We start from the raw sequence: 27,744 nt of genomic DNA on the forward strand, positions 1-27,744 counted from the left end.
GCTAAATGCCGAAGAGGCTAATGCCGAAGAGGCCCCCACTTAAATGTGGCTGAAGAGGGCAACTACATAGACTATTGAGTTATTTTCAAAGGTTCAACAGCAAGTTCGAACTTTTCGAGAATAGCTCTCTAGTCATATATCATATTTTATTGTTTTACTTTCTTGCTCGTCATTAATTTGTAGTTGCAATTGGAGATGATGGACCATTCCATCTCCTTGGGACACCAAATTTGTGTCTGTATCGTCTAAAAGATGCATATGTGTTTAGTTAGAGTCTGAAATATTAAAATTTTTGTATTATTCAATTCTAAAGCTTAAATAACGTTCAGTAAATATTACAGTAATTTCTCTTTTCTCGTTTCATTTTTAAAATTTTTCACTGTGATCGTATTTTATTCAATTTGCTATTTTTCTTTACTATATAATGTAGTTTAAAAGACTTTCATAATAATTAATAGATATTATTTTTGTTAGTAACTTAATATTTTGATTTTTCCTATTTCTTTATTATTACAATTCATAATTTAAAATCACGTGTTTAAATTTAATTCCATTGCAACTATTAATAGAGATTTGATAAAAATAAATAAAGAATTCAATTGAAAAGTGCATCTGCGAATCGGACGATCTATATGTCATGCTATTGTATCACTTAACTGTATTACTAATATAGTTTTCTTCTTGTTACAGGTAATCATCTTTGGATTTATCATCTACCTGTTTTGATTTTCTTCTACTTGAGTTTCTTTAATGACTACTTTTAAAAATATATATATATATGTAAAAGCATTTCTGAAGGCACACATAAAAACTAAATATGACATATACATAGTTATTTAAGATTCTATAGCATATATAGCTCTAAGTATTTGTGAAAATGTACCCTTTTTTTTAATTATATTCCCTATAGTCATCTAATCATAAATTCATATATTTTACAAATATATATCATATATATTTGTTTAAAAAGTAATTGAAATATAATAAAGATAAAACACGAACGAATTTGATTAATCAAATATCTTTTTGATTACATTTGGTTATAATATTTTCTTTCAATTTATTACATATAAATAAATATATGTGCATGTGCAGTTCAAAATAGTTATTGTACATAATCGACTAAAAAAACTTAACGTTTTATCGATAAATAACATAGTCATTAAATAACGATAATTATCAGTATTTCCTCTAGTTCTATGCTGGAAGTATCTCGTGAATATCTGAAAATAATATCAAATTTGCGTACGATGTTTATCTTTCGAAATCTCCTACAGATCGTTCGAGTTCTACTCTAAAGTTTCGATCTACGTTACCATCGCATCCATTTTCGATAATAAACTTTCTACAAGCTTCCGTTGACGTGTAAATATCTTAGAAGATTATTATCATTTTAACTTGATAAAATAGTCATTCATAATTTCTAACATTCGATACGTAATCAATTTGAAGAAGAAAAGTATTTTCAAAAATAAGTTTACATGAAATTCGTTTATCTATATGACCTCAGTAATACGTATTATAAATTTAATTCTAAACTTTTTGAACATCCTGTATATTTATATGTATATAGAAACGTAGTTGAATTGCGAAATTTTTTAAGAGATTAAATTAAATAAGTTTGTCGAGTCATTTTTAATATTCACTTCCATAGGTGTACGACGAAAGTAGGCCACAAATTGACTCGGATTTAAATCTAAATCCACGAAATATACATATATCGGATATAAAATATTATGTAACTTATTTTAAAAATAACCTTTATTTATTTACTTCAAAATAATACACTGTTGAGAGAAAAATCATTTTCTATTTCTCATCAATTTCGAACAGCAAATTCATATTTTTACCAAAGTTTAATCATTTTTTATTTGGAACTTTGTTTAAAATAATTATTTATTTTTGACAATTTCAAATATTGCAAAATTTCAAATTGTGTTATGAATAATCAATCAATATTTATAAATAACTCTCATTTATATTCATATTTTCTTTTTTTTCGTTGAGTATTGGATTTAATTTGTATTGTTTTTACAAATATTTTTGATTTCTATCTCCAACGGTACGAGCGATTTATTTGCTTTATTTTTATCGTAATGTTTCTTTCCTTATCTCAAATATATATTTTAATAGAGATTTTACTTTTATATTAAATATTATATTTTCAGCGAAACCACATTTTTTCTTTTATTTAATTTTATTTACTACTCATTTTTCATATCTTTGTTAAATACTGTACTCATATACAAGATGTCCCAGTTTATTTCCATAAAATTTTACTATCATATTCTATAAATAAATATTTAAAAAAACATATTATATAAACATGGGCTATTATATGCTTCAATGAAAAATAACAAAAATACAAAATGATAAAAGATTGCTTTCTTGCAATATTTAATAAATATATAGTATTTAAAAAAAAATATTTAAAAAGAAAAAAAATTTATATTTATATAATATTTTATTCTTATTTTTACTTATAGGATACATCGGTAAAATGTTTTGGTAAAAACTGAGACACCCTGTATATTCACTGAAAACTTATCTTTTTGTTTCGTTACATTTTTCAACGATTCTATTTTAAATTCTATGCGTTTCTTTTTTTTATCTTATCTTGACAAACCATGAGGAAAAACATAAACATATTGTACTGCAACTATCACAGTTTTAAAGTTACCTTATTAGTAAGCTTAAATAGAGAGGGTATAAACTTTCTGTTAAAAATAATTTTCATCTTTCATTAACAAGAGAAATATGTATTTCATATTTCATATATACATATATAAATATATAAATATATACATATGAATATGTGCCTTGTCGTGTAATATTTATTGCAAATAATATCGGAGAATACGTAATTTCCATAATGATATCTACGAAAGATTATCGAAATGCAAAAACTAATTTATATTAATAAAGAACTTTTGTTGCTATTGTCTGTGAATAATATGGCACGTACTTTCATTATTTTTAATTAATAAATCGGGAAAATACGTTAGTATAATATACATTACCATAATCACAGAGATCAGATATCTGTTTATTTATTACTCTCAATAAATAAATTTAATTCTCTAATAAAATTAGATAAGAAATAAATGCGAAAATAAATTTAAATAATTTACAAATCAAACCAACGTCAAATTTATCTGTGATCTTTTTTTTTAAAGATTATATTAAAAAATATAATAATAATCGAGAGTATTAGTTTTTTTTAAATAAGTTATATCATATATTTTATGTTAATTAGAGAAATAAAAATTGTATAATATATTTATTTTTTTTTATTCCTAAAATTTAATAATTTTTTTTATAATCATAGGTGCCATCTTCGATTTCATTTTTTAAAAACTAGATGGGGCACATGTGCGATTCTTAGAATTTAAAGTTCCATCTTAAGTACAGAATATTTCTAACAGATGTCGTTGTCAAATAGTAAACAGTAGTAACCGACGCTCTTCACTGTTTGGCGGTATTGCTTGATTATTTCATCTAATTTATTTTTAAATCTTTTTGGATTTTTTCAATATTATATTAAATGATTGTAATATTAAATATGTCAGTGTACCATTTGTAAATTGTTAATGATCAGTTTAATATTCGTGAGTTAACAAATTTCTATCAATGTTGTGGAAAATGGTGAACTAACCTGAAGGCTTGTTTACTCCTTCATATATTTTGGTCTCTCTTTTTCTCTTTCTTTCTCTCTCTCTTTCTCTGTCTTTTTCTTTTCTTTTTTCTCTTTCTGTTGTATATATTTTACTCCAAATAATCCAAAACTGCAAATACATTTTAATCCATAATAATAACAAGTGTAGAAAAAAAGTTAAAGAAAATTACTAGTGAAATAACGGTGATTAATAGTGAATTAAGGGAATTATTAATATTTGATCAAAAAATAATTCAAATATTTATCTATAGAATATAATACATCAATTGATAAATTAATAATACGGAAGCTATGTGAACTTTTTGACGGTGTATAGAACTTCAGCGTGGTTATTAATTACTGCTAATGGAAGAAAGAGGATAATGAGTGATTCGGATGATACGGATGTCCTACTCCTGATCCCACCTGATCTCTTCCTCGTACCATCCTCCTCTGATTCCGACATTAGTAGACAGAGTTATGAAAAATTAGATCGCTCTTGTGGAAGAAGAGGAGTCATATCGGAACTAGTTGGTCATATGCAATCTTTAGAAAATAGAATTTCTGCTATTGAGTCTAAAGATAACAGTTTGGATATATCCTTATTGGAAAATTCTCTGGATTCTCAAACTCAAGACAACGGACGCTTCTATCGTAAGCAATCAATCAGAAGCAACTTTTCTGTAAGTCAACCGTCCAGTTTGCAAACTAGTCCCGTGAAACCTCGCAAGTCCCTCTCAGTTCCTTCTACACCCACTAGGTATGTATCATCCAATCGTACTAACTCAAAGCAGAATGATGTGAAATCGAGTCATTATACTCTGGAAACTAATAATACTAACCCTGTTAATACTAACGCATGTGATCATGAAAAGCATGAAGGTTTAGAATCTCATACGGATTCTGTCGTGGTACCACCTGTTTTTTATCATCTTGGAATCCCGCATGTTGTTGCTGGTACTTCGGTAACAAGGGAATCGTATTCTGTTTCAAATGATAATCACGGTGCAAATAATATGTACAGTAAAGCTTGTGATAAATCGTATTTAGTACCGTCTACCTTGCTTAATACAGTAGGACAGCATAAAGTGGATTGTAAAAAGATAATAAACATGGAGATTTCCGAAGTGGATGAACTTATTCAAGAAATGGAAGCTACCGATTTGGAATTATCTAAAAGAATAAATGGTGCTACTTCATATCAATGTAATCAGAAGAAGGTGGAGTCATTTCTTCAAAAACAAGCTAGTCAAGGCATCAACGAAATTGAATCTATTTCCAAAAATCAAGAAATTCATGCTTATACTGATTTATCATTAACTACCCGTCCAAGTAGTTTATTTCAATTAGATGAAGCCGATAAATTAATATCAAATTTTAAACAATGGGAAGAAAGAGTTCGTCAAACTGTTGCCGATAAGAGTCATAATGTTCAGAATATGGAAGATAAAACTACTAATAATATAGAACAATTACATAGTAAAAAAAGTTCTGATTTTATCACATCTATGCCAGAGTCAAATCAAATTAAATTCAAGAAAAACGAGATAGGTAATAGTAATACAAAGGAAGTACAAAAGAATATAACAAGCATCTTAGAAAGTTCCGAAGGACTACATAGTGGTAGTGGGCAGAATAAACATACAGTAGTTCCTGAAGTTACAGAAACTAGATCTGAACTTTTAACAAATATTTGTACAAAACCACTTTATTCTAGTAGCTTACAAGATATAGTCAAAGACACAGAATCTTCCTTAAGGTATACTTTTAAATATAAAGATTAGTCTTGCGTTATTTTTTATTTAATACGAAAATGTAAAATAATTAACAAAATTGATATTTTTTGTTCTCTGCAAGGCCACAAAAATTATTATCTTTGTCAGACTTTTGGGATAATAATTCTAACAAATCCCAAGGAGAAATAATTAGAATTAAATTAGAAGAAGAAAAATTTCGAAGAGAAGTATGAACAAATTTACAAATTTTTAGATCGATTTTCAATTTATATTTTTTAAAATAATTTTTATTTTAGCATTGCGAGATATTAATTCAGGAACTTCAAAAACGTTTATTGGAACATCAAGAAAAACTTGCGGTTGCCGTTAGAGTAGATTACGAAAAAGATATATTAATTTCACAATTTAACAATGCATGGTCGAAATTAAAGCAACGCGTTAAGATATTAGAAAAAGAACACGAAGATTTAGGAAAAAATCTTACGAATATCAACGAGAAACATCAATCCGAGATAAACGAATTTCAATCACAAATAAAACGTTTCGAGAACGAATTATCTAAAGCATTAGACCTCGCGGCTGGTTATAAAGAAAAAAGCGATAGTTTGATGAAAGAAAAAATCGACATGTTAAAATTACATGCTGATGAAATAGAAAATTCTAAGACCTTAATTCAAGCTGCAGAAAATAGAAATCAACAAATGAAACTAGAATACAACAAATTAATAGAAACGAATCAACAAAGTGAAGAAAGTTTAAGGAACGTTCAACAGGAATTAAATAGAGAACGTTTACGAAGTAACGAAGTTAAAAATGAAATGAGCGTAATACATAAAGCATTAGATACCTGTGAAGCAGAATTAACAGTACTTAAACAAGAAAAGGAAAATTTACAACTTAAGATAAAAGAAGAAATTAATAGAAATAATATTTTAGAACAGAAAAACATATTTTTGCTTAATTCTTTGGATGATGCGAAAAAAGGCGAAGTACAGTATCAATAAAAATAATATGAAATAATACATGGTATTCTTTAAAAATCGTTTTATAAAGGAAAAGAAAAATAAAACACAAAATGTCGGATAAAAGTGGCTGATTAATCGTTTTTACTATAGAAATAATGGAGACCATTCGATTAATTTTAATAAATACAGATTTTATTTATTACTTCCACAAGAACTTATTACAAACACGTAAAGTTGAGACAGATTCAACTTTCTTCATACATTGTCTTTTTTAAATTATCTTTAACACAAAATCAATATTGCAATACATTGTTTTTCATTTCAAGATATTAATTTTTAATTATAACGTTGCTAAAAAGATATTGGTCCTAGATGCCATCATTCTGAATACTTAAAAGAAAAGATTTCTAATTTTTCAGTTTGATAAAGCGATTTTTAGGTCACCATGTATTACTTTATATCCAATACGTAATAATCTGATTCAATTGTATTTATTATTAATTCAGAGATTGGCAAAGGAGGAAAAAAAATCTTTAGAGGAACAACAGATTAAATTGAGCAGCGAATTACAAGAGGTATATCAAAAGAAACTCGACGAAGTCGTAAAATCTAAATTGCAGGAGTTTCAAACACAATTAGATTCGGCGGAATTAGAATTCGTTGAGGAATTGAAATCAAGGCAACAAGTTATAGCCGAATGCGCGGCAAGCAAAATCAAAGAAATAATTAATAAGTAGGTGAACAAGTTTCATTAGTTCATAAAATAACAAAATTCAATATGCAATAATATAATAATTGTAATCGGAGCGATTAATAATATTCGAAATTTTTGTTTGTTTCAACAAATATTCGTAGGCATCAATTAGAAATAAATTTATTAGAAGAAAAGCACAAAGAAGAAAAACGTTTGTATGAGTTGCAATTGGCCCAAGCTACGCAAAAGTCATCATTATTAGAAATGCATTTAAATTCGCAACGTACCAATAAATCACAATTGGCGGAACAATTGCATTCGGTAATGCAAAAACAATGGCAACAGGCGTTACATATTATATCAGGTATCTCGTAATCGATCGATAACGTTTACCATTCGTGCATTTTAATTTCTTTATTTTCCATGAAACATTTCATATAATTTTTCTTTTGATTTTTTTCCCTCTTCTTCTTTTTTTCTTTTGTTTTTTTTTTTTGGGTCATCCATAATTTTTCACGATCACATTTATAGGTGGTAATATCGAGAATCTGTCTCCGTTAGAAAGATTAACGGCGGAGAAATTTTTTGAAAGCAAAATGCCGAGTGAAACAATATCAAATTGTCAAATCAAACTTTCGCAGGAACCGTCGATGATACCGGCAACGACGACGTCGTCGTCGTCCTCTAGAATGCAAACTTTTCAGAACGAACATAATCGTAACGAAAATTTAATCGATACTCCATTATCAAATAAAATGGAGTCGAAAGAAGATCTTCGTAAATATGTCAAACTCGTAAGAACGTTCTATTGATTAAAATGACGGAAGAATTTTTCGTATTCATGTTTATTACAACATTTATTTCATAGATCGCCGAAATGCAAGAACCTAAACAAGAGTATAGTTTTTTCGAACATACTATGTCCTGTTCTCCTACAGTTTACAGAGAAGTACCACGAAAGCACTATACTAAGAAAGAATTAAGTATTACGAACGAGGATAGTACTTTATTGCAAGCTACCTCGGAGGTTTGTTTTGTTTTGTTTTTTTTTCTTTTTAATGAATCGATTCATTAAAAATCGATTAATTCGTATTTAAAAAAAAAAAAAAAATGAAGAAAATAAAAAATTGAAAAATTTTATTACAGAGCTCGGCGCACGATTGCAGCGAATATATACCTGTACCTCAAAAGTTCAGCAGTAAAACTGATCAACAAAGAAATAAACCACCGTGGAAATGATATTCGGTTCACGAACATGTAAACGATCATTCGGGTATAGATGAAGTTGATATTGTACGAGAATATCGTTTCGGTGCAGTACAATTGTCTAGAAATAATTATAAAAATTGAGATATCATAATTATTTTATTTAAGAAACAAATTTTTTTATTTATTTATTTTTTTTTTTGTTTTTTTTTTGTTTTTACTATTTTTTTCTTTTATGAACAACATTCCAACATACTTGAGCGAAAGTATTTAATACAGTATTTTTCTATCACAACAACCAATTCACGTAACTTTAACTCATTAATCCTTTTTACGTATAATATAAGTTTCATCGCAAATTAATACTATACCGACAACATAATTACATTGCTATGTCCGAAGCAGAGGAAAAGGATGTACGATTAGACAAACGTGGTTCATTGATAATGAAACAATTTATCTCTTGAGTTTCGTAAGCCGAACAGAATTTATTTTCATTTTATTGAACGAGTTTGAAATTTCTTCTTTTCCCTCTATAACCTAATTTGCTTTAGTATCTGAAAAAGGAAATAGTTAAAAATATGTGAAACTTTTATATTTAATATAGTATTTAATATAATAATACCTATATTAAATATACCCTCTCTATATTTTAATTATTAACTAATAATATTAGTATATATACACTGCATGGAATATTTATATTTAATAAATAATATTTATATTATATTTATATTATGTGTGTACAGAGTGTCATAGTATTTTTTCATAAAATTTTACCAGCATATTTGTATAAAATCTTGTTCTTATTTTTACTTGTAGAATGTGTGTGTTGGTAAAATTTTACGTTAAAAATTTAGGATATTCTGTATATAAAATATTATAAAGTTACATGATGTGTTATAGAGGGTTAAATATAAATTAGAAATTTTTTTTTCCTTTTTTTATTAGTAAACCTAATTCAAAATCCAACTTAATGCATTTACGAATATAGGAAACTCGTCATTTACGAAAGAGATTTATTTTAAATGAGACATCGTAGTAAAATATTTGTGTTACGATATTCGTGATCCTTCTCTATCTATTGTAGAATCTTTACGATATGAACTAAAGTCGGTCATAAACTCCAGATTATTATATTTCGTAGTTTACCATGATTATTCGAGAACTGTTATTGAATTGCAATAGGTTGGTAATGTCTCGTGAATAGTAATAGTTCGTCAGGATCAACGCTACGCATCAAAATAGTATCGTGAACCATTTCGAAGGTGAGACGTTACTATTTGTCTTGAAGAGCTCTAACTTCTTGCCAACTTCGAGGAGTAAAGAACGTTTAAGCGATTAGAGACTCGGTGAAAGATGATGAAATGTACAGAACCAAGAGAAGAACGAAAATGTCTTGGAGTAAGAGAGAGATTCACAAAGAAAAGAAAATGTAAACCCGAGTTAAAGGTATGAACAGATTAAGTTTATATTTTATATTATATTATTAATATAAATGAATATATAATTATTAAAGGAGTTTAGTTGAGATATAATTAATAATTTATTAATTATTTCTGATTTGAATAATAAAGTAAATTGTTAATATCACATAATACTAATTATCATTATTTAGAATTATTATCACAAATAGAGATTAGTTAAACGAAAACATTGAACATAAGATAATTATTAAAAGTAACTGTAATTATCTTATCTGAAAAACAAATTAATACAAATTCTAATTACTCAAAAAATTTGATTACAGATAAAGACTAATTTATAACAAATATCTTACGTAGATAAATAACAAATGTAATTATAATTATCTCATATTAGAAAAATGAGAAATAAATCATAATTCTGATATATTTCAAAATACTCAATAAATTATCAAACATAGCTATACACAGCTAAATATCAAAAATAACTATAAATAATCTCTAATTAGAAATACTAATGTAATCATCTATTATCATCCCATCATATTCCAACTAATTGTCATCACAAACTGTTTACAAAAATAATTGAATTTCTTAGATAAAGTAAAACCTCGACTAATGGGAACAATCAAAAGCAAAAGAACCTTCTGATGGGGGACAGCTTCAATTGAGGATATATCACGTCTATGGAAAATCTTGTTGCAAGTTGGCGCCGGTTATGAGGATCCTATGCGCTATATGGAGAACAAGTTGCCGATTGAAAACGAAAGAGAAGGAAGAATGCAAAGGGAGGAACGTGATAGTGACCTATCCCTCCTCCCCCTTCATACTCCTCCCTCTTTTATTTTTTCTCTCTCTCTCTCTCACTCTCTTTCTCTATCTATCTCTCTATTTCTCTTTATTTCTCTTTCTCTTTCTATCTGTGAGGCGCCTCACAGAGATAGTATAGTAGGTATATAGTAGTCATGAGCTCGTTCGTTCTTCACGCTCGCTTCGTGGCCTTTTAGTCGAGTACTCGTCGGCGAGTTTCGTTCCACGAAGGCACGAAGAGATACGACAAACCACCAGAACGACAGTTTCTACTCCTCGTGTGCGTGTCTTTCTTTTTCTTCTTCTTCTTCTTCTATCTTTCTCTTTCTCTTTTCCTTTCTTTTTCTTTTTTTCTTACTCTCTCTCTCTCTCTCATCGTGACTCTCGTGGCACGAACTCGAACGCGAGTGCACGAGAGTAGAATGCATCGCGTTGGAATAAAACGTTTCAAGTTCCTCGATTATTCTTTGATCGTTCTCTCATTGTTATTGTTCCTTTCTTTGATCGGCGATAGCACTGGGATCGGCTGGAAAAGACGAGAGGACAAAACGAAATGTCCAAGAGTCAAGGGAATACGAAACTTTGACATATCAGAGGTAACAATAACTTTAAAGGATCTTCGTGTCCTTTTCATTCAAATTTTGTCTCATTTTTTATTTTTTCTTTCTTTTTTTTTTATTGGGTTAGTCCGAACATTTTGCGCTTTTTATTATTATTATTATTTTCGATGAAAAATATATATTTTTGTTTCTCTAAATCGATAAGAACTTTCTCCGAGGAAGCCTATCATTTATTTCTATACTTTCGATTATATTTCAAAAGAAAAACTATTTTTGTTTTGTTATTTTTTTGTATGTAATTTAAAAAAAAAGTAATAATATATAATAGAGAAAAAGAAAAGATATAAAAAATAAAATTAATTTTGTCATCCCATAATTTAGTCGAACCTAACTCACAATTGTTTTTAATGGAAACGTTCGCACGTTTGTTCGTTCGTTCGTTCGTTCGTTCGTTCTTTGTCTATTGACGTATGATAAAATCCATCCATTTATTAGCCGCTAATATTGCAGCTTTCCGGATTGACGATGAACGGTAATTTAGCATCGACCAGTCAGCAGAGTAAATAGCGTTCTGTAACGCGCCGATTCAAATTGCAATTTAATTGTCCCGGCACTTCGATCTTCCGCGATATTGAAAACGATGTTTTCTCGATCGTTCCAAACTTGTGCCAAAAAAGTGACACAGATAATAATTTTCTTTTCGACATGGAAACAAATTGATATACACGTTGTTACATTTTTTGGACACTTTTTATTACGGTAACAATAATATTTTGTGAAAGAAATGTCATATCTTTTTTTCTTTCTCTTTTTCTCTCTTTCTCTTTCTCTCTCTCTCTCTATCTCTCTCTATCTTTAAACAGAATTTTTAGCAAATTTATTTTTAGATTGTCGCGTAGTATACGGTGGAAAACAGTTTCTACTATAATGCATGAATTTTCTTCTAATTCATATATAATTACGAGTTTAATTTTTTATATTAAAATAATTAACATTCGAGTATTCATAAGTATTGATTTTTTTTTAATAAAGTATAATAAACTCTATACATAAATAATAATACAAATATATATTATATTATAATAATTTATCTAATAATCTATCTAATATGAATAAATTATAATAAAAATATTAGATTATAAAACAAATATATATTTTATAACACAAATAATATAGATATTTATAAGATGTTATTGTAGATTGTATTATTTGAATTACTTTTTGATAAAAAAAAAAATACATAATAATTTAATGTATAGAATAGATTAAATTAATTACAATGTTATTAAACATATCTAAAGTAAATTCGTATGAATTTTCATCGTAATTAATTGCGAGATATATACTTGTGGTTCGATCGAGACTTTAAACGACTAATTTGATTACGAGCTCGCAATTATCGCATCCGGATCTGAATTATCTTTCCGTGAGGTCAACGGGATAACCATTGTACTGAACTCAATGATCCTTGATAGTATAGGAATTTGATGTTATTTTCGAACTGTTTTCTTGACCCATTCTAAAAGTATTCACAACGAAAAGTAGTTTGTCCGGATGACTACTTGGAAGTACGCTTCAAGTATGAACAACTTAGACTATCGTGATTCAACTAAAAATAACATCTTCGCGCTAGGAATTCGTAAATATTACGTCATTTTATGAAAAAATAAGGTGTTCAAAAAATGATTTCGTTTTTCTTTTTCATTTCTTTTTTAATGAAAAATAAAATAAAATTTATTCATGATTAAAATTTAATTAATTTGCTTCTATTTTACCGTCATCCCCTTCAACGGGGTGACCTAAATGTACATCTTTTACATTGAAATTATCAGAAAGAAATATCAATAAGCAATTTTGACACTTTACTATTCACTTTACATATATTTTCCGTAAACGACACATAATTTTTGTTCTCTGCTAACTATTCTAATCGTTTAAAAATCTTTACTTTTTTGAATATGTTTTCTTTTTAAACTAATATATATATAGGCCATATACAAATTGTTGTCATTTAGTAGTGTTAAGTGAAATTTGTAAGAAAATTACAAAATTAGGATCAACCAAATGTTTCGATAGTGTCGCATATATCGCTTCTGCATAAAAATTATTATTAAAAAGTAACAAAGTCAATTATAATTAAAAATAAATCGTATTGTTACCATACTACTATTATTAGAAATTAGTAATTGATTATATATAATATAAAAAATAAAATGATTGAATTAAGAAAAATAATGATATTATTATAGTTTCTTGGATCATGGTACATAGTACAATATTATGCTAGTTCCGAGGAAGCTCTAATTTATAGATGTATGAGAGCCGAATTGTCCGTGTCATCGGAAAGTGCAGAGGTTACTATGAATTTCACGTACAGTTTTACTGATGATCCGATCAATGAACAACTCGTTGGTAATATCACATGGAAAATTCCTTCGCCGGAGCTTCCAGCACATTGGGTTCATGCGGAATTTCCCTGTGAGTTTCGAATGCCTTTTTGTTCCTTCCATTAACGTGCGAACCTCATTGAATAATTCATATTTTCTGCGTAATACATTTTGATTGAGTCACTTTTTTAGATGAAGAAATATATAACACATATATATTGGATTCGGATTACAAAACGTGGGCTTTACTGATGCACTGCGCCGAAAAAAATAAAAGTCCACGTTATTTGTCTAGTTTTATTATGAGTAGACAACCTAGTTTAGGTGTTAATGTTATTTCTTATCTTCGTGAAAAATTACCAAAGTAAGTTGGCTTTTACATTTTATTTGTCTTGAATTTTCTTTTTTTTTTCTTTTTTTGCAAAATTTGCTCTATTGTCAAATTATATTTTTTTTCATTTTTTTAATTGTTAATTATGATAGTGGAGTAAATCGAAAAAAAAATGATTTTACGATTTATCTAACATAACAATTATTTAAATTAACAATTATTATAATTACGAAAAAAAATTGTACTATTATACATTATATTGCATGATATTAAATAGAAATAATTGTTTATTTAGAGATGAATATTTCTTTTTATGAATAAACATACACGTCATTGATTTAATAAAAATATATATACATTGTGTTAACAGATACGATATAGATTTGGAGTATATGTTTCCTATGGAACAAAAACAATGCAATCAAACGGATGTACCGCCATACAGTATATCTTTCGTTCCAATAACGACGGACAAGAAAATTAATTCTAACAGAAGACATTTATTTAAACGAAAACACAGACGACTTTAAAATACGATTAAATAATTCATTATGTTCATACGTACGTATGTATGTATGTAGGTATATATCACGTAATATTTCAATTACAACGATGTCGATACTTAAACTTAATATTATTAATTCAATTATTATGTTCGCGCACAATGCTCATCAATTCTTTTTTCTATTTATAATTATATAATAATTTTAATAAAACGTTATATTTTTTCTAGATGCAACATAGTTTTCGTCTCGAAATTTTATAATTAAAAATATAGATATTTTTTAATTATTAAACATTTTTTTTATCTAAAAAAAATAATAGTAATTTCTCATAATTTTTCTTTAAATATTTTTTATAGGTTTTTAAATATATTTATATTACTAATTTAAATTTATTTAATTGTCTCGTAATATATAATTCAATGATATTAATGGTAGGTATTTATAGTAAATAGGTAATAACATATATTTAAAAGAAATAAATAAAAAAAAGTATGGAATGTAAGTCATTTATGGAAACAATGAACATTTTATTAATAATTAACATTCCTAAATATGCTTTCGTTAGTTTCTGCTAGATATGAATCTTTCTTGTACTTCTAAAATATTTATTTGATATAATATAATATGTATAATATTAATTAATTTGTATAAAAATTCTAGTAACATGTCTATTGGATCAAGGTAATATTTTGATTATTATTACGTAGTTATTAAAAATTGGAAGTGCATTGTTTCAATAATATATTTTTTATAATTTATTTATGTGTATATATATGTTTTATATGGAAGTCTGTAATATATTAAGTTTTGTATTCTGTACTTGTTAAATATAGTATAATCGGTTTAAATAATAGTCGCTTTAGTCGTCATCGATGGTAGGATTTTAGGTGCTTGGGCTTTGAGCAGTTTGAGAATTTTTTCTAGTATCTGATCATTTAGTTTTCTTTCCTTTAAAATCTTTTTACAATTAACAATAAGTTATAGGCTTTTTTTTCTGTTTTGATATCCCATGCAAAGCATCCTTATAGATTCACCTAAATTATAAACTCAACATATATTTATACAAGGTCAAAACATTTTTTTTTGCATTTGCTTAATACAGGATATCATTTATTGCTACTGTAATTAGTTGTAATTGAATTCAGTATTATTCATCCTAAAAGTAACATAGAAGTATCATGAAAATCATCATAATAGATAGGAAAGATTCAAGATCAAACAATACTTGGTCCTAACAGATCTTCTGAGGTCATTGAAATTCTGCAATCCTAATTAAATCAAATCAATTCGTAATTTGGATTAAAACAACAATTCTTAGGACAGTCAAAGTTTTGGAGTATAAAGAAATATCTGGTATTTCCTTTAGATTACTGATATATTTCTGTTTCTTGTACAGCATGAATTTTCTCAAAATATTTCCAAATTTCTAAGTAATCTTCTAAGCAATTTCTCGAGAAATAAATCATACAAATGAGTCGAATTTCTTACTCAAAGAATTCATTGTTAGTAAACACTTATCAGTCTTATCTTTAATGTTGATTTTCATTTTCTATCTTTGAATAGTATCAGAAAGTATCTTGTATTAGGCAGTTGTGTTCGAATGCTTGCGTAGCGTTTTTTGCACAACAGCTTATGGATCGAAGTTTTCATATATTTTATGGCTTCCTTTATGACTCTTAGAATTTTTATGTCATTATTTATACTCTTATCGTCTAGAATATTCTGCAAACTGCTAGCCTTGTGATTTTTTAACTTCAATTAATTTGCATAAAATGTCACCTCAATTTTCATCGAATTGTTTTTGGAATTCATTTGAAAAGACATAACATATTAAAAAGGCACACGCAAAATTTGCGAGTATATATTGTTTTTTTTTTCTTAAACGGAATGTACATCGATCAATTAAATGATGATATAATCAAATTGAATCGTATGATTGTCAAAGATACAACTTAACATAAGAAAAATAGCGAACGTTTGAAAACGTTGAGATTTATAATTACAAACTTAATTCATCATTCTGTTTTTATCTTCTTTTTTGCGTTATATTTTAATTAAAAACTTAATTACTGCCTTAGTACAATTAAAAATGTATATAATTAAAATTATATAATATATATTTCTAAGAAAATACATTTCTGTGGTTTGTATAATCCTCTAAATACAAGGTCATAGTTTTCAGTACTTTAATCGATTTATATAGAAAGTTAGCTTACAAAAAACGATTTTTTCATAAGCTTCACTAATTATTTTTTTATACGAAATACTTAGATAAATATATATCATCAAAATGTATTACATTATTTTATGGCAACTAATATTTAAAATAATACATACTTAATAACTGTGATATTATATAATAATACATCTAGAAGTATTATATTACTAAAATATTTATATATATATATATATATAGAAATTATATTAAAAAAATCTTAATTCCTGGAAATAGTAATATCTAGGACAATTTTATAAAGATACTATTTCAAATAAGTTAATACAATGTTATGTTTAATTTTTTTTTTACATCTTCTTCTGCTACTATTAAATGCAAAATTCAATTGTATTCATAACTCGACGACTACGTTATCGTAATACATATAATATTTAATAATATATTTTCTTAACATCGTCTATTTTATTGTATATAGATGAGATGTATAGAAGAATAAAATAAATATGACTAATTTAAAAATATAATTAAATTTACAAGAAATATATATTACACGAAACAATATAGACAGGGATATTGAAACGTTTACTATAAGAATCAAATTAATTTCTGATTGTTTGAAAAATCTTATAATGAGACATTAGCAAAGGCAGAAGAAGGCAAATGTATCACATCATAGAACTTTTCTGGTTTTTGGAATATTTGCACAATGAAATCATGCAAAGCCTGTATCGCTGTTATTTTCATTCTACAGTTTTTTTTTCTCAAAGCAATCAATAAATTGATAATCGTTATAGTAGCAAATATCCGTTTTATATTCTCTTGTAGTATCCCGTGATACATCGATCCAATATAGTCTATATAACATATTGCATAGAATTCTTTGTATAGAATAATTTTCAAATTTATTCACACATTTGAAGTAGCGAATTTATAGTTATATCCTTTTTCCCTTGATTAACGTCGTATACTGATTTGATAACTTCTTTGTCAATATTTGGAAACATCTCCGCAAGCTGAAAAAATATAAACAAAATTTATGATATAATATTGCGATATGCAGTGATAAAAAAAGTTATAAATTTAAGATAAATAGTACTTCTCAAATTAAACAAAAATAAGTTCTAATAAACATGAGTTAATTAACTCTTCCTTTTGATTAAAGAAGGAAACTTTCCTGCTTTGGAAGTTGTCATACCATACGGAAACAATGGATTACATTATTATCTGTAGTATTATGAAACGTGTATAAAATAAAAAGACACTTAAAGGATTGTTTTTATGCACCATGATAATTTCCAAAAAGGGAAAAGTCTACTCGCATTAACAGAAATACAAATTTATTCATAGCATTAAAAATATCGATTTTTTACCTATGTTTATTAGAACTTTTTTCATCATTTAGGGAATATTATCTATTCTAGAAGTTATTTATCATCATAAATAATATATAAATTACCTGTTTTAATTCCACTTCAGCATTTGGTAGCAAACTTGGTACAACAGGTGGTGTTGCGATAGCTGATACTGGTTGAGGTGTGGTATATACATTAACAGGTGTATACGATGTCATACCAAACATTGCCGTAGAAGGTACCATCATTACAGATCCAGGCATATACGAAGGACATTTAGGCTACAAAACAATAATGTTATTCTATCTAATAAGTGAGATAAAATTAAATTTAATATTTTTTCATCGATTAAATCTATGAAAGTTTAAATATTTTTAAGAAGATATTTACCATATAACTAAAAACTAAATTAATCATGCCTTCCAGGTTATCGCCTTGCTTGCCGCTAAGCATATACCAATCTTCGTGTGTTTCAGTACCTTGAAGAACTTTAGGTGGTATGTCTATATGACCCCATGCGATTAACTCATCCATTACGAAAGAACATTCATCATATATTTCTACATATATTTGTGTAACTCCTGGCGGTAAAAAACTATAAAATGTAATATAATATGTAATAAAATATGTTTCATTTATATTTCTGTATTATTTTATACAGTGTTTCTGAAGTTTTTTCAGCCAAGCAGTGTAAGCATATTTTATACACGAAAATAAGAAAAAAAATGTTCTACAAACATAGTTTGTTTAAGGTCTTATTCAAAAGCTATGATATAAATTGTAAATTACCTAATTTCTTGTTCAAAGTATCGAACACCTATGTGAATGCACGTTCGAAAATATTGATCCATGTAGTATTCTTCTGTCAGAAAATTTGCATTGATATTTACAGCAGCTTTACTAATTTTGTCGCACGAATTATATAGGTAATGAATGTCCGCATATTTTTAGTTTACAAATACTTTTGGTATTTCGATTAGTAGTATTCCAGAAAGAAAGTTAAAGAGAATCAATATCGATTCAGATTCGCTAAATAATTTAAAGATAGTGAACATCATATATAAGCGTAAGAAAAGGTATACAGAATCGACGAAATTTAAAGCCAATCTCATAGCTGTATAAACGTGAATATTTATAATTTAAATTATAACTTTATCTTAAAGCTTTAAATGAAATATTTCTTATTTTCATGCATAGAATGTACTAACACAGATTAGCTGGAAAAACTTCAGACACCTTGCATAATACAAAAAATAGAAAGAAATGATAAAAACCATTGTATAATTTTATTCCAACGTGGATTTTTTCCTCCGTTTGAATCTGTATGTGTTTCATAGATCGAATGGCCAACTCTTAACCTAACATATGGATCCATTCTTGTCATCCCATAATTTTTTACTAATTTTGCCTGTAATTTATAAAAATTTGTATCATAACATTATCTTTGAAATAAGAAATATTTAAATTTGTTGTTATAATAGAATCTAACCTGGGCAATTGTTATACTAAGTTTGCCCATACGTGGGTCAGGTAACATAGGAGTACTTTGCATCTGTAATTGATGCAAAGCCAATGCAGCCTGTTGATCAGCTGCTTCTTGTTGTTGCTGTGCATTGCGATCTTCTAATTTCAGGAAGCCTTGTGGAAGAGGACCAACAAAAGCCTAAATCAAAAAGAAAGGAAACGGTATATATATATAATTCAAATAAACATAATTTTTGTATTATGATGTAGAATGTTTAAATAATTGTTTGCAATATATGATAGGCAATGTCATTACAACTAATTAATTAATTAATTAATATATTAATATTTGATATTACAATACCAAAAGAATAAAAAAAAATTAATTCTACGCATTTTAAATTTAAGAAAATATTTACATAAACCTTTAGTATTATTTTTTTTTACATATTAACATTGTAGGTTAAAAAAAATACTATATTTTATTTATATTTATTATGTCTCATTCTCCAATAATATCTACATACACCTAAATTGTAAATAAGGATCGGAATAATTAATGACTCATAAGTAGCGAACATAAATACGTAAGTAGAAACGATGAATAATCTCAATAATTATAATGAAATTTATTAATTAAGCAAATATAGGAATGAACGTCGCTTACTCGTTTCTTCCAATTTTCATATAATTCTGCACGTGCATCAGTATCCATTACGTAGCGATTGAAGAGGTTAATACCTTGAGAAGATTATTTTAACGAATTTTTTATTTTTAAACGATCATTGCAAACATGAAAGAATAACAATCTGTCAAATCTTGCAACTCATACAGTCATAAAGACACATGTATTCATCGCTTGTAATACATTTGGGTGAGTTTTAAACTCGTAATAGAGCACGAACTCGTTCATTGGTGGAATCAGAAAAACTAGGACAAATTCATCCAATCAAAAACGGTCTAATGGTGAACAGTCAACCAATCATCTTAGTGCTATAACCTAACCAATAAAAAACAATTAAAGACGTTTGTATTTAGTCGTACAATTAAAACTAATTATGACCAAAATTAAGTATGTATTTTAATATAATATAATATTTATAAATTCATTTATATATATATATATATAAAAAGCAAATAAATAAGAATTGTTTTGTAAAATAATTTGTTATCCATTGATTGAATAAAAAAAATGTTTTAAGGAAATATATTGCATTTTAAGGGACAATTTAATTTGAAATATCAAAGTGACTTTGAATTTATTTTAATATCACATTGTTGCCGCTGGAAATATTTAAATATAAAATATAAAACATTCAAAAAATCTATAAATTAATATAAATTAATATAAATTACAAAATAGATGGGTTGAAAAGTTTTGAATTTTACATAGAAACAATCGTTTATCGATCGAACTTACTTTTATTTAAAAAAATAATAGAAGTTTACTTTTTTGTTGATATATATATATATATATATCTTATTGAATACTATATCACACGTTGTATTAGAAGGAAAGGAAATAAGGGATAATTAGTAATAAAATAATTTCATCATAGCGTTAATAATTCATTTATTAAAACTTTCTATAATATCTAAATTTTCATAGTCTGTTCAATCCTCACCTATACGTCTTTCCCTTAGTTGTTACTCGTTATATAATGTTTTATTCACATCCCCCTAAAAGCATTTACCTATGTCTTTTGAATTCGCATTGTCTTTCATAGCTAATTGTAATTGTCATTTTAAAAGGTTTCTTTTTGCATAATAGAAACGTCGTATAGCTCGAGAAATTCTTCTAAATGCGCCCGTCCTTTTGGTTTCTTTTTATTTAATATTTTTTTTTCTTTTTTTCTTTTTTTCCTTTTCATTTATTTTTCCATCAATAAAGATAATCGCAAAACGAGAAACGAGACAATTTTCAAATATAACATTTTGGCACTAAATCGTTTTCATCGCTAAATTATTTAATTGGCACTAAATTGTTTGGCACTAAATTATTTTAAATACGATAACAAATTGGAACGATAAAATAACATCTAATATATAAATTAAAAATGATAACAAAAAAATAATAAGAAAAAAAAAAATTTAATTAAAATTAAAACACAATTTCAATGTGTACAGCGAAATTTTTAAATTAATTATTTCTATTGTTTTCTATTTAAAATTGAGAAAATTAAATATGATAGCATAAATCTGTTTGTATTTTCAATCAATACTTTGACTTCAACCGTGAAACTCATTTCACAACGAGTAATCAGAGATATGTATTCTCACTAAACGCTCTGAATTGAAACGCTGTGTATCTATACGTTCAGACAGGAACGCGTCTTTAAAGTTTTTGTTTATTATTTTTTTTTCCTTTTTTGTTTCGTTTTCTATGAGTACAGTCCAGTAATGGATTTTCGCTCCTCTCTTCTTGTTATGTACATTTCGATTGGGTATTATTATATATATTTTCTTTATGTACATGCTCGTATTTCTTGCCTTGCCAAACTTGTCTTTTGTGCGTTTGGACATATTGTTATTTAATTGTATATGTATATATAATATAATCCGTATAATATATTATTATTATTATTATTATTATTATTATTATTATTATTATTATTATTATTATTATTAGTATTAATTCTGAGTTTCTAGGCAGTTGTGTGTTATTTACGCTAAATACGTTTGAGGTTTCTTAATCCCTAACAACGAAATATTTGGATGTGTGAATTTGAAATTTAAAAGAAATTTATTATCTCAAATGATTGAAGATATTTAGTATATTACGTTTGTATGATTATTTAAAATTTTTGATTTATCATACCTTCAAAAAGTTCTTTTAATTTAGTGTTATTTTTTACTGAAATTTAACGAAGTATGAAATTAAATTATCTTTTTGTTGTAATAATAATTAATAAGCCTTTGATATCATAAACATTTTATGATTAATTGATACAATTCATATGTTTTCGTTACTTTTCTGAATTTTTCTATGAAATCATTTTTCCTTTATTTTTGACATAATTTTTAGAAATAAAGTTTTATTGTAATTTTGTTTATTTTACTGGTATTCTTGATTCAAATATATCGTTAATATATTTCGAGATATTTGTTACTGCAATTTTCACGAGTTTAAATATCAAACATTTTTAATTGGTCTAATTTTTCTATATATAATTTTTCCGACATGAAAATTAGTGAAAATTGAATATACATTGTAGTAAATAAACAAAATTACGATAAAAACGTTTATATACTTTTAAAAATAATGATAAAAATAATTGGAAAAGTGATTTTATGAAACGAAAGCAATATAATACGTTTAGACTTATAAAAAGCAAATCTTTGCTTTTGATGAAATTATTATTATTATAACAAAATAGTACGGAACTCTTCTTTTCATTTTGTCAAATTTCAAATCAATTTTTATTTAAAAAATGCCTACCTAGAAACATTTAATATCTTACAAACGTATTATATTTAATGCATTCTATTTTCATTTAGAATCAATTTCGTTTTAATCTTAAAATTCACAGATCCAAATATCCCATTGCGATATCATTCATTTCAATTCTCGTTCACGTTCTTAAATCTTTCACTTGTTCCGTTTTTCTCTCCTATTTTTTGCTCGGCATTCATTGGTTTGAGAAAAAAACAAGAACAACAAAAAAATAAGAAAAAAAATCTGAATCTATGTATAGCATATCTGATTTCCTTACAATTATGCTCGCGTACAAAATTTTGCACGAGAGAAAATCATCTCGTAATTTTGTCTTAAATATTTGTGTCTTCATTTATCTTAACACAAGCGTTCACATGTACGTACATTTACTCATTAATACTAAATTAGCAAGAGAGACACATTTAACGAGTATTTGCACGTACAATAGTAGCTCGATCATAAACAATTACGCCATTTTCTCTCATCCGATTTCCATTTCAATTTTCTATTCTTTCATCATTTACAAATAATTCGCGAACGTGTGCATTTTTTCCGAATGAATTCGTCCTATATGATGTTATTTATTTATTTATTTTATTTTTTCTTTTCTTTTCGGTTATTTTTTTTTTTCTCTTATACCTCCCCTCGTTTTCTTCAAGATATCAGCATTTCTCTCTCGAAGGATTATTTAATTTGAAATACTTGTTCTGTTATCATCGTGTAACAACGATATTTCAAGGTTTCGGTATATAACAATATAATGTTCTTGCTCGAAGGAAAACTAATATAATATGCTTTTGCCGCTTGATAATAATGCAACCGTGCAACGTGTTTTTTTTTTATTTTAATTTTATTTATCTCTCATTTGTTCCTTTAACCATTAATAATAATAATATTTAAATATCGAAGCGAATTATTCTATTGAATATGCAGAAGTATCGCTGCAAAAAAGAAATTATTTCTTGCTTGCTTGATGCATCTCTTTTTATTTATTTATTTATTTATTTATTTTTTATTCATCATCATCATCATCGTCGTCGTCTTCTTCTTCTTCCTCTTCGTCTTCTTCTTCTTCTTCTTTTTATTTTTTCACACGTCGACGATTTCAACGTGCGAGAATATTTCGATTGCGTTTAAATATCCGCTTACTCTCGTGTAATTTTTTTTTATTTAGACTTATATTTTACGAATTTATAAATCGTTTCAATATTTTATGCTATTTTAATTGTCGACTACGTTTGCGTGCACTTTATTGCTGCCTGCTAATGTTTTTAATCTCTGCCCACAGCATTTGCATTTTTCTTTACTAATTAAATTTATCTTTCATTGCAATTAACTGCTTATTTTTTCGTAACGTCTGTGCTTTTATTAATCATTATTTCGTATATCAGCCTTAAGGAAATATATGCCAAGCCTATTCTTTAATGTTCATCAATTTCGTGTTATCATCATCATCATCTTCATCATCGTCGTCATCGTCATCTTCGTCATATTTTTATCTTTTTTTCTTGCCTTGTCATCTATACTTCGAGAGAAAAGTGTTCTACGTTTCCGAAATTTGTTTTCTAACTTTTGTATTGTAATTTCTGTTTCGTTTTCTTTTTTTTTTCTTCTTAGATTTTGTTTTGTTTCGTTTAGTTTAGTTTAGTTTAAGTTTAGTTTAGTTTCGTTTTGCAAGAAAATAGTGAACAATTACGTTTCTTACAAATCGCGCGCGCGTGATTAACGATAGGTACTTATAGTTCAGACAAAATTAGAATATTTCGTCGATTTTTATCAAAATTGTTTTTTTTTTTTTTATCCAATATAATATAACGCGTCGGTATCGATCAAGTTTATCGCGTCAAAATTTCATAAAATGTGTGGGTGTTTACTATTATTAATATTAATATTATTATTATTATTTTTTTTCTTTTTTGTTTGTTTTTTTTCTTTTTGTGGGTTTCTTTCTTACGAATCGTTGAAGGCGCATTTCTTGTTTCTTTTTCTTCTTTTTTTCTTTCCTTTTTTTTTTCTTTTATTTTTTTTTCTTTTTTTTCTTTATACAGAATATCCTACAGGAATTAATCCTACTCGATTGTTATATTTGATTCTCTTAAATTGTTTATTTAACTCGATCGAAAATAAATACGAATTTTTTTTTCTTGGTAATTATCAGTTTTTTTCCTTCTTCATATATCCTCGATTATTTAAGATAATCGAGTAAGCTTATTTCAATACGATGTACTGTATAAAAAAAAAAAAAGAAAAAAGAAAGAAAAAAAGAAAAAAAAAACAAACACTAGTTATCGAATACGGATACCTAATTACAATACTTCTTGCACGCGCAACGAACCGTGCTTTATCCAAAAAAGTAAGAAAAGTGGAAATATCGTAAAAGCTATGACAGACTAGGGTCTAGGCTATACACGGTTTCATTATTATTTGTGTTTGTCTGTCTGTGTATATGTATAAATGTGTACGTGCGAGTGTATGTGTGTTTATGAATGTGTTTGTTTATGTATTGTATTCTTTTTTTGCATTTTTAGTTTGAAATTTAGTCATAAATGTATCCTCGAACGCCTTCTATTTCTTTTTTCTTCTTTTTTTTCACTCGTTTAATTTTTTTTTTTCATATAATATTATTGTGATATTTCGATAAAGAGAGGTGTCGTCTTGAAAAAATGTTTTTTTTTTTTTTTTTTTTTCCCGAATAAAAAGGCGCTTTATACGAAGAGTAAAATGTACTTATTAGTTTTCGCACTCGTATAAGATTCTCACATGCATTTATCGATGATGGTTGACTTTAAAATGGCAAAACCCAATGATTAATTTACGTTTATCATAATTACACGTCGTACAACGTATGTTTGTAATGTGTTTGCATGTACATATACAGGGTGTCCGAGCATTTTTTTTCGACCAAACGATGTCAGCATATTTTATGCAGGAAAATAAGAAAAAAAGAAAAAAAGAAAACGTAAATCATTTAAAGCTTTTATTCAAAAGTGTTGAAACAAATTGTGAATCGTTTAATTTTTTGTTCAAAATGTCATTAAATCAATTCGTTTTACTTAATTGTTAATTTACGTTCGAAAATACTGATCGATGTAATATTTTTTTACCAGATTATTTGCTTTGATATTTAAAACAACTCTTCTAATATTTCCGTTAGATAAATCAGATTTGTAATAAATTTCCGTATCTTTTTTCTTTTTTTTTGGTTTAAAAAGATTTTCAATATTTCCAAATCAATTTTCAGATTGGGATTCGCAAAATAATTTCGAATAATTAAACGTCATAGATAAACATAAGAAAAGTTAAATTGGAAACGATTGAAAATTTAAGAACAAACCCGTTGTCGAATAAACGTGAACATTTATAATTGAAATAATAACTTTAAATGATCTACTTTATATATATTTTTATTTTTTATATTTTCTTGCATAGAATAAGCTGATACCGTGTCGACAGGAAAAATCTTAGATACTTTGTATACATACATTGTACATCGTATTATCTCAATCAATTTGTTTCTCTACTCACAAAATACATACTTATCATAACCCTTCTTGATTCTTATCGATTATTAATTCGTGCATACTATTTTTGCAAAATTACGAATGCGATAAACGATCGAAGTTATTGTCCTATCTTTCTTTCTTCTTCTTCTTAGTTTTCTTTTTTGTCTTTTTATTTTTATCATCACTTTTTCTCCTAAACGCTCGCTAAACGATGAACTATCTTTTTGGTAACTGCGTTTTTGTGTGTTTTTATTTACAATTTATGTATGACGTATTATTCTAATAGATGATTTTGATGGTTCTTAAAGTAAAGTGAGTCAAACTAATTAATATGAAAAATGAACGAAAAACTTGATCGTTTATCACACTCGTTTTTTATTCATGATTTTACGTATGAAAAAACAGTGCGTAGGGTTTTTAGTTTTATTATACAAGACGTATTTAGAAAACATTATTTCATACGTCGCGACTATTTTCTTTGTTTATTTTTTTTCTTTTTTTGTTTTCTTCTTTGATCGGGCATTAAATGAAATTATTTATTGCTAGCATTTGAAGAATCCTGTTGTTGGTACACGTTAACTTATTTTTTGTTAATTCAATATCTTATTCTTCAAATGACGTTGATGTTTCAAAGGTTTTATTATAAAATAGTGCGGCTCGGCAGTGTTTAATGTTGATGATGACGTTTAATAGGTCGATCTTCAGTATACTAATGTGTCCAAAGTTATTTTGTTCAAGGAATAAACCTAACAACGTACCCGACTACGTCATAGAATTAAACCTATTTTTTGTCGTCGACTAAAAGAAAAGCGAGGAGTTTTGTTATTCGTTTATCTAATTAAACATTTCACATGTTTTTTGCGCTTCTTTTTTTCTCTTCTTTAAATATATAATTGGATAGATTTATGCTAATTCATGCTAACGTTATGTTCGAAGATAAACTTGAGCTTTTTAAATACGGTCTGTTTTCTTTTTCTTTTCTTTTTTTTTTTTTACCAAATACCGAGTAAAGAATTTAGAAGCACCAATGGAAGCCAAATGTTAAATTATTGAGATATGTGTGTGATAACGATTTTCCACTGTTGCCTTGAAATCAAAATTTGATTAAGCTTTTAATGTTATAATATATTTATTTTTGTTCCTTTTCTTTTCTTCTTCTTCTTTCTTTCCTTTCTGTTCTTTTTTTTCAAATTTCGTTCTCTTTTTTCTCGACTTAGAAATTTGAATCATTCGACGTGTCGTGTATTTAATGAAATTTTATTCAACTGGTCAAACTTTGTACCTTATATTGCACGTATTTATTGATATCTCTAATGATTTTTCCCGGCAGTAGAAAAATGAAGATAAGTTAATTTCAATTAATGTTACAAATCAATCATGCTTCTTATTGCAATATATATGTAGGATTCGTGAAAAAATTGGGCCGTTGGACTTGACTGAACCAACCGGGATTCGAACCCGGATCTTCCGCTTTCCGGGCGACTGCTCTTTAACCAATTGAGCTATCCAGGGCCCACCGTCCAATCTCCTCACGAATGC

The 27,744-nt window shown here is 26.9% G+C and overlaps 3 protein-coding genes across 6 annotated transcripts; 2 read left to right on the top strand and 1 right to left on the bottom strand.

The window, feature by feature from the left end:
* The first annotated feature begins 3,461 nt into the window (after nt 1-3,461).
* On the top strand, nt 3,462-8,558 carry LOC122518912 (centrobin). 4 transcript variants are annotated; one of them, XM_043638063.1, is made up of 10 exons: nt 3,462-3,687; nt 3,928-4,309; nt 4,730-5,414; nt 5,513-5,618; nt 5,688-6,380; nt 6,863-7,089; nt 7,212-7,414; nt 7,582-7,844; nt 7,919-8,077; nt 8,197-8,558. In XM_043638063.1, the coding sequence occupies exons 2-10, from the start codon at nt 4,039-4,041 to the stop codon at nt 8,287-8,289; spliced, it is 2,700 nt and encodes an 899-aa protein (XP_043493998.1). In that variant the 5' UTR covers nt 3,462-3,687; nt 3,928-4,038; the 3' UTR covers nt 8,290-8,558. The 4 variants fall into 4 exon arrangements, with proteins under 4 accessions (XP_043493998.1, XP_043493995.1, XP_043493996.1 ...); XM_043638060.1 differs by having other exon boundaries at nt 3,928-5,414; XM_043638061.1 differs by having other exon boundaries at nt 3,462-3,608; nt 3,928-5,414.
* A 488-nt stretch (nt 8,559-9,046) lies between these two features.
* Nucleotides 9,047-14,316, top strand: LOC122518909 (apolipoprotein D). Its single transcript, XM_043638058.1, has 5 exons — nt 9,047-9,708; nt 10,279-11,086; nt 13,300-13,528; nt 13,630-13,801; nt 14,139-14,316. Exons 2-5 carry the CDS (start codon nt 10,913-10,915, stop codon nt 14,296-14,298), a joined length of 735 nt encoding a protein of 244 aa, XP_043493993.1. The 5' UTR covers nt 9,047-9,708; nt 10,279-10,912; the 3' UTR covers nt 14,299-14,316.
* Nucleotides 14,317-16,952: 2,636 nt separating this feature from the next.
* LOC122518910 (toll-interacting protein A-like) lies at nt 16,953-20,114 on the bottom strand. The gene is made up of 6 exons (XM_043638059.1): nt 19,934-20,114; nt 19,292-19,465; nt 19,077-19,210; nt 18,193-18,397; nt 17,907-18,083; nt 16,953-17,463 (listed from the first exon to the last, which is right to left on the bottom strand). Exons 1-6 carry the CDS (start codon nt 19,979-19,981, stop codon nt 17,353-17,355), a joined length of 849 nt encoding a protein of 282 aa, XP_043493994.1. The 5' UTR covers nt 19,982-20,114; the 3' UTR covers nt 16,953-17,352.
* Nucleotides 20,115-27,744: the final 7,630 nt, after the last annotated feature.

Source organism: Polistes fuscatus, unplaced genomic scaffold, assembly GCF_010416935.1.
Source record: "Polistes fuscatus isolate 324 unplaced genomic scaffold, CU_Pfus_HIC Scaffold27, whole genome shotgun sequence".
Taxonomy (NCBI): domain Eukaryota; kingdom Metazoa; phylum Arthropoda; class Insecta; order Hymenoptera; family Vespidae; genus Polistes; species Polistes fuscatus.

Excerpts from the sequence above, each read along its gene's own strand:
- LOC122518910 (XM_043638059.1), bottom strand. The coding sequence starts at position 19,981 with ATGGATACTGATGCACGTGCAGAATTATATGAAAATTGGAAGAAACGA. Across the intron at positions 19,466-19,933 it reads ATGAAAATTGGAAGAAACGA|GCTTTTGTTGGTCCTCTTCC; the intron begins GTAAGCGACGTT and ends TTTTTGATTTAG. Across the intron at positions 18,398-19,076 it reads TGGAATAAAATTATACAATG|TTTTTTACCGCCAGGAGTTA; the intron begins GTTTTTATCATT and ends TACATTTTATAG.
- LOC122518912 (XM_043638060.1), top strand. The coding sequence starts at position 4,039 with ATGAGTGATTCGGATGATACGGATGTCCTACTCCTGATCCCACCTGAT. Across the intron at positions 5,619-5,687 it reads AAGAAAAATTTCGAAGAGAA|CATTGCGAGATATTAATTCA; the intron begins GTATGAACAAAT and ends TTTTTATTTTAG. Across the intron at positions 7,845-7,918 it reads TTCGTAAATATGTCAAACTC|ATCGCCGAAATGCAAGAACC; the intron begins GTAAGAACGTTC and ends TTTATTTCATAG.
- LOC122518909 (XM_043638058.1), top strand. The coding sequence starts at position 10,913 with ATGCATCGCGTTGGAATAAAACGTTTCAAGTTCCTCGATTATTCTTTG. Across the intron at positions 11,087-13,299 it reads GAAACTTTGACATATCAGAG|TTTCTTGGATCATGGTACAT; the intron begins GTAACAATAACT and ends ATATTATTATAG. Across the intron at positions 13,802-14,138 it reads CTTCGTGAAAAATTACCAAA|ATACGATATAGATTTGGAGT; the intron begins GTAAGTTGGCTT and ends TTGTGTTAACAG.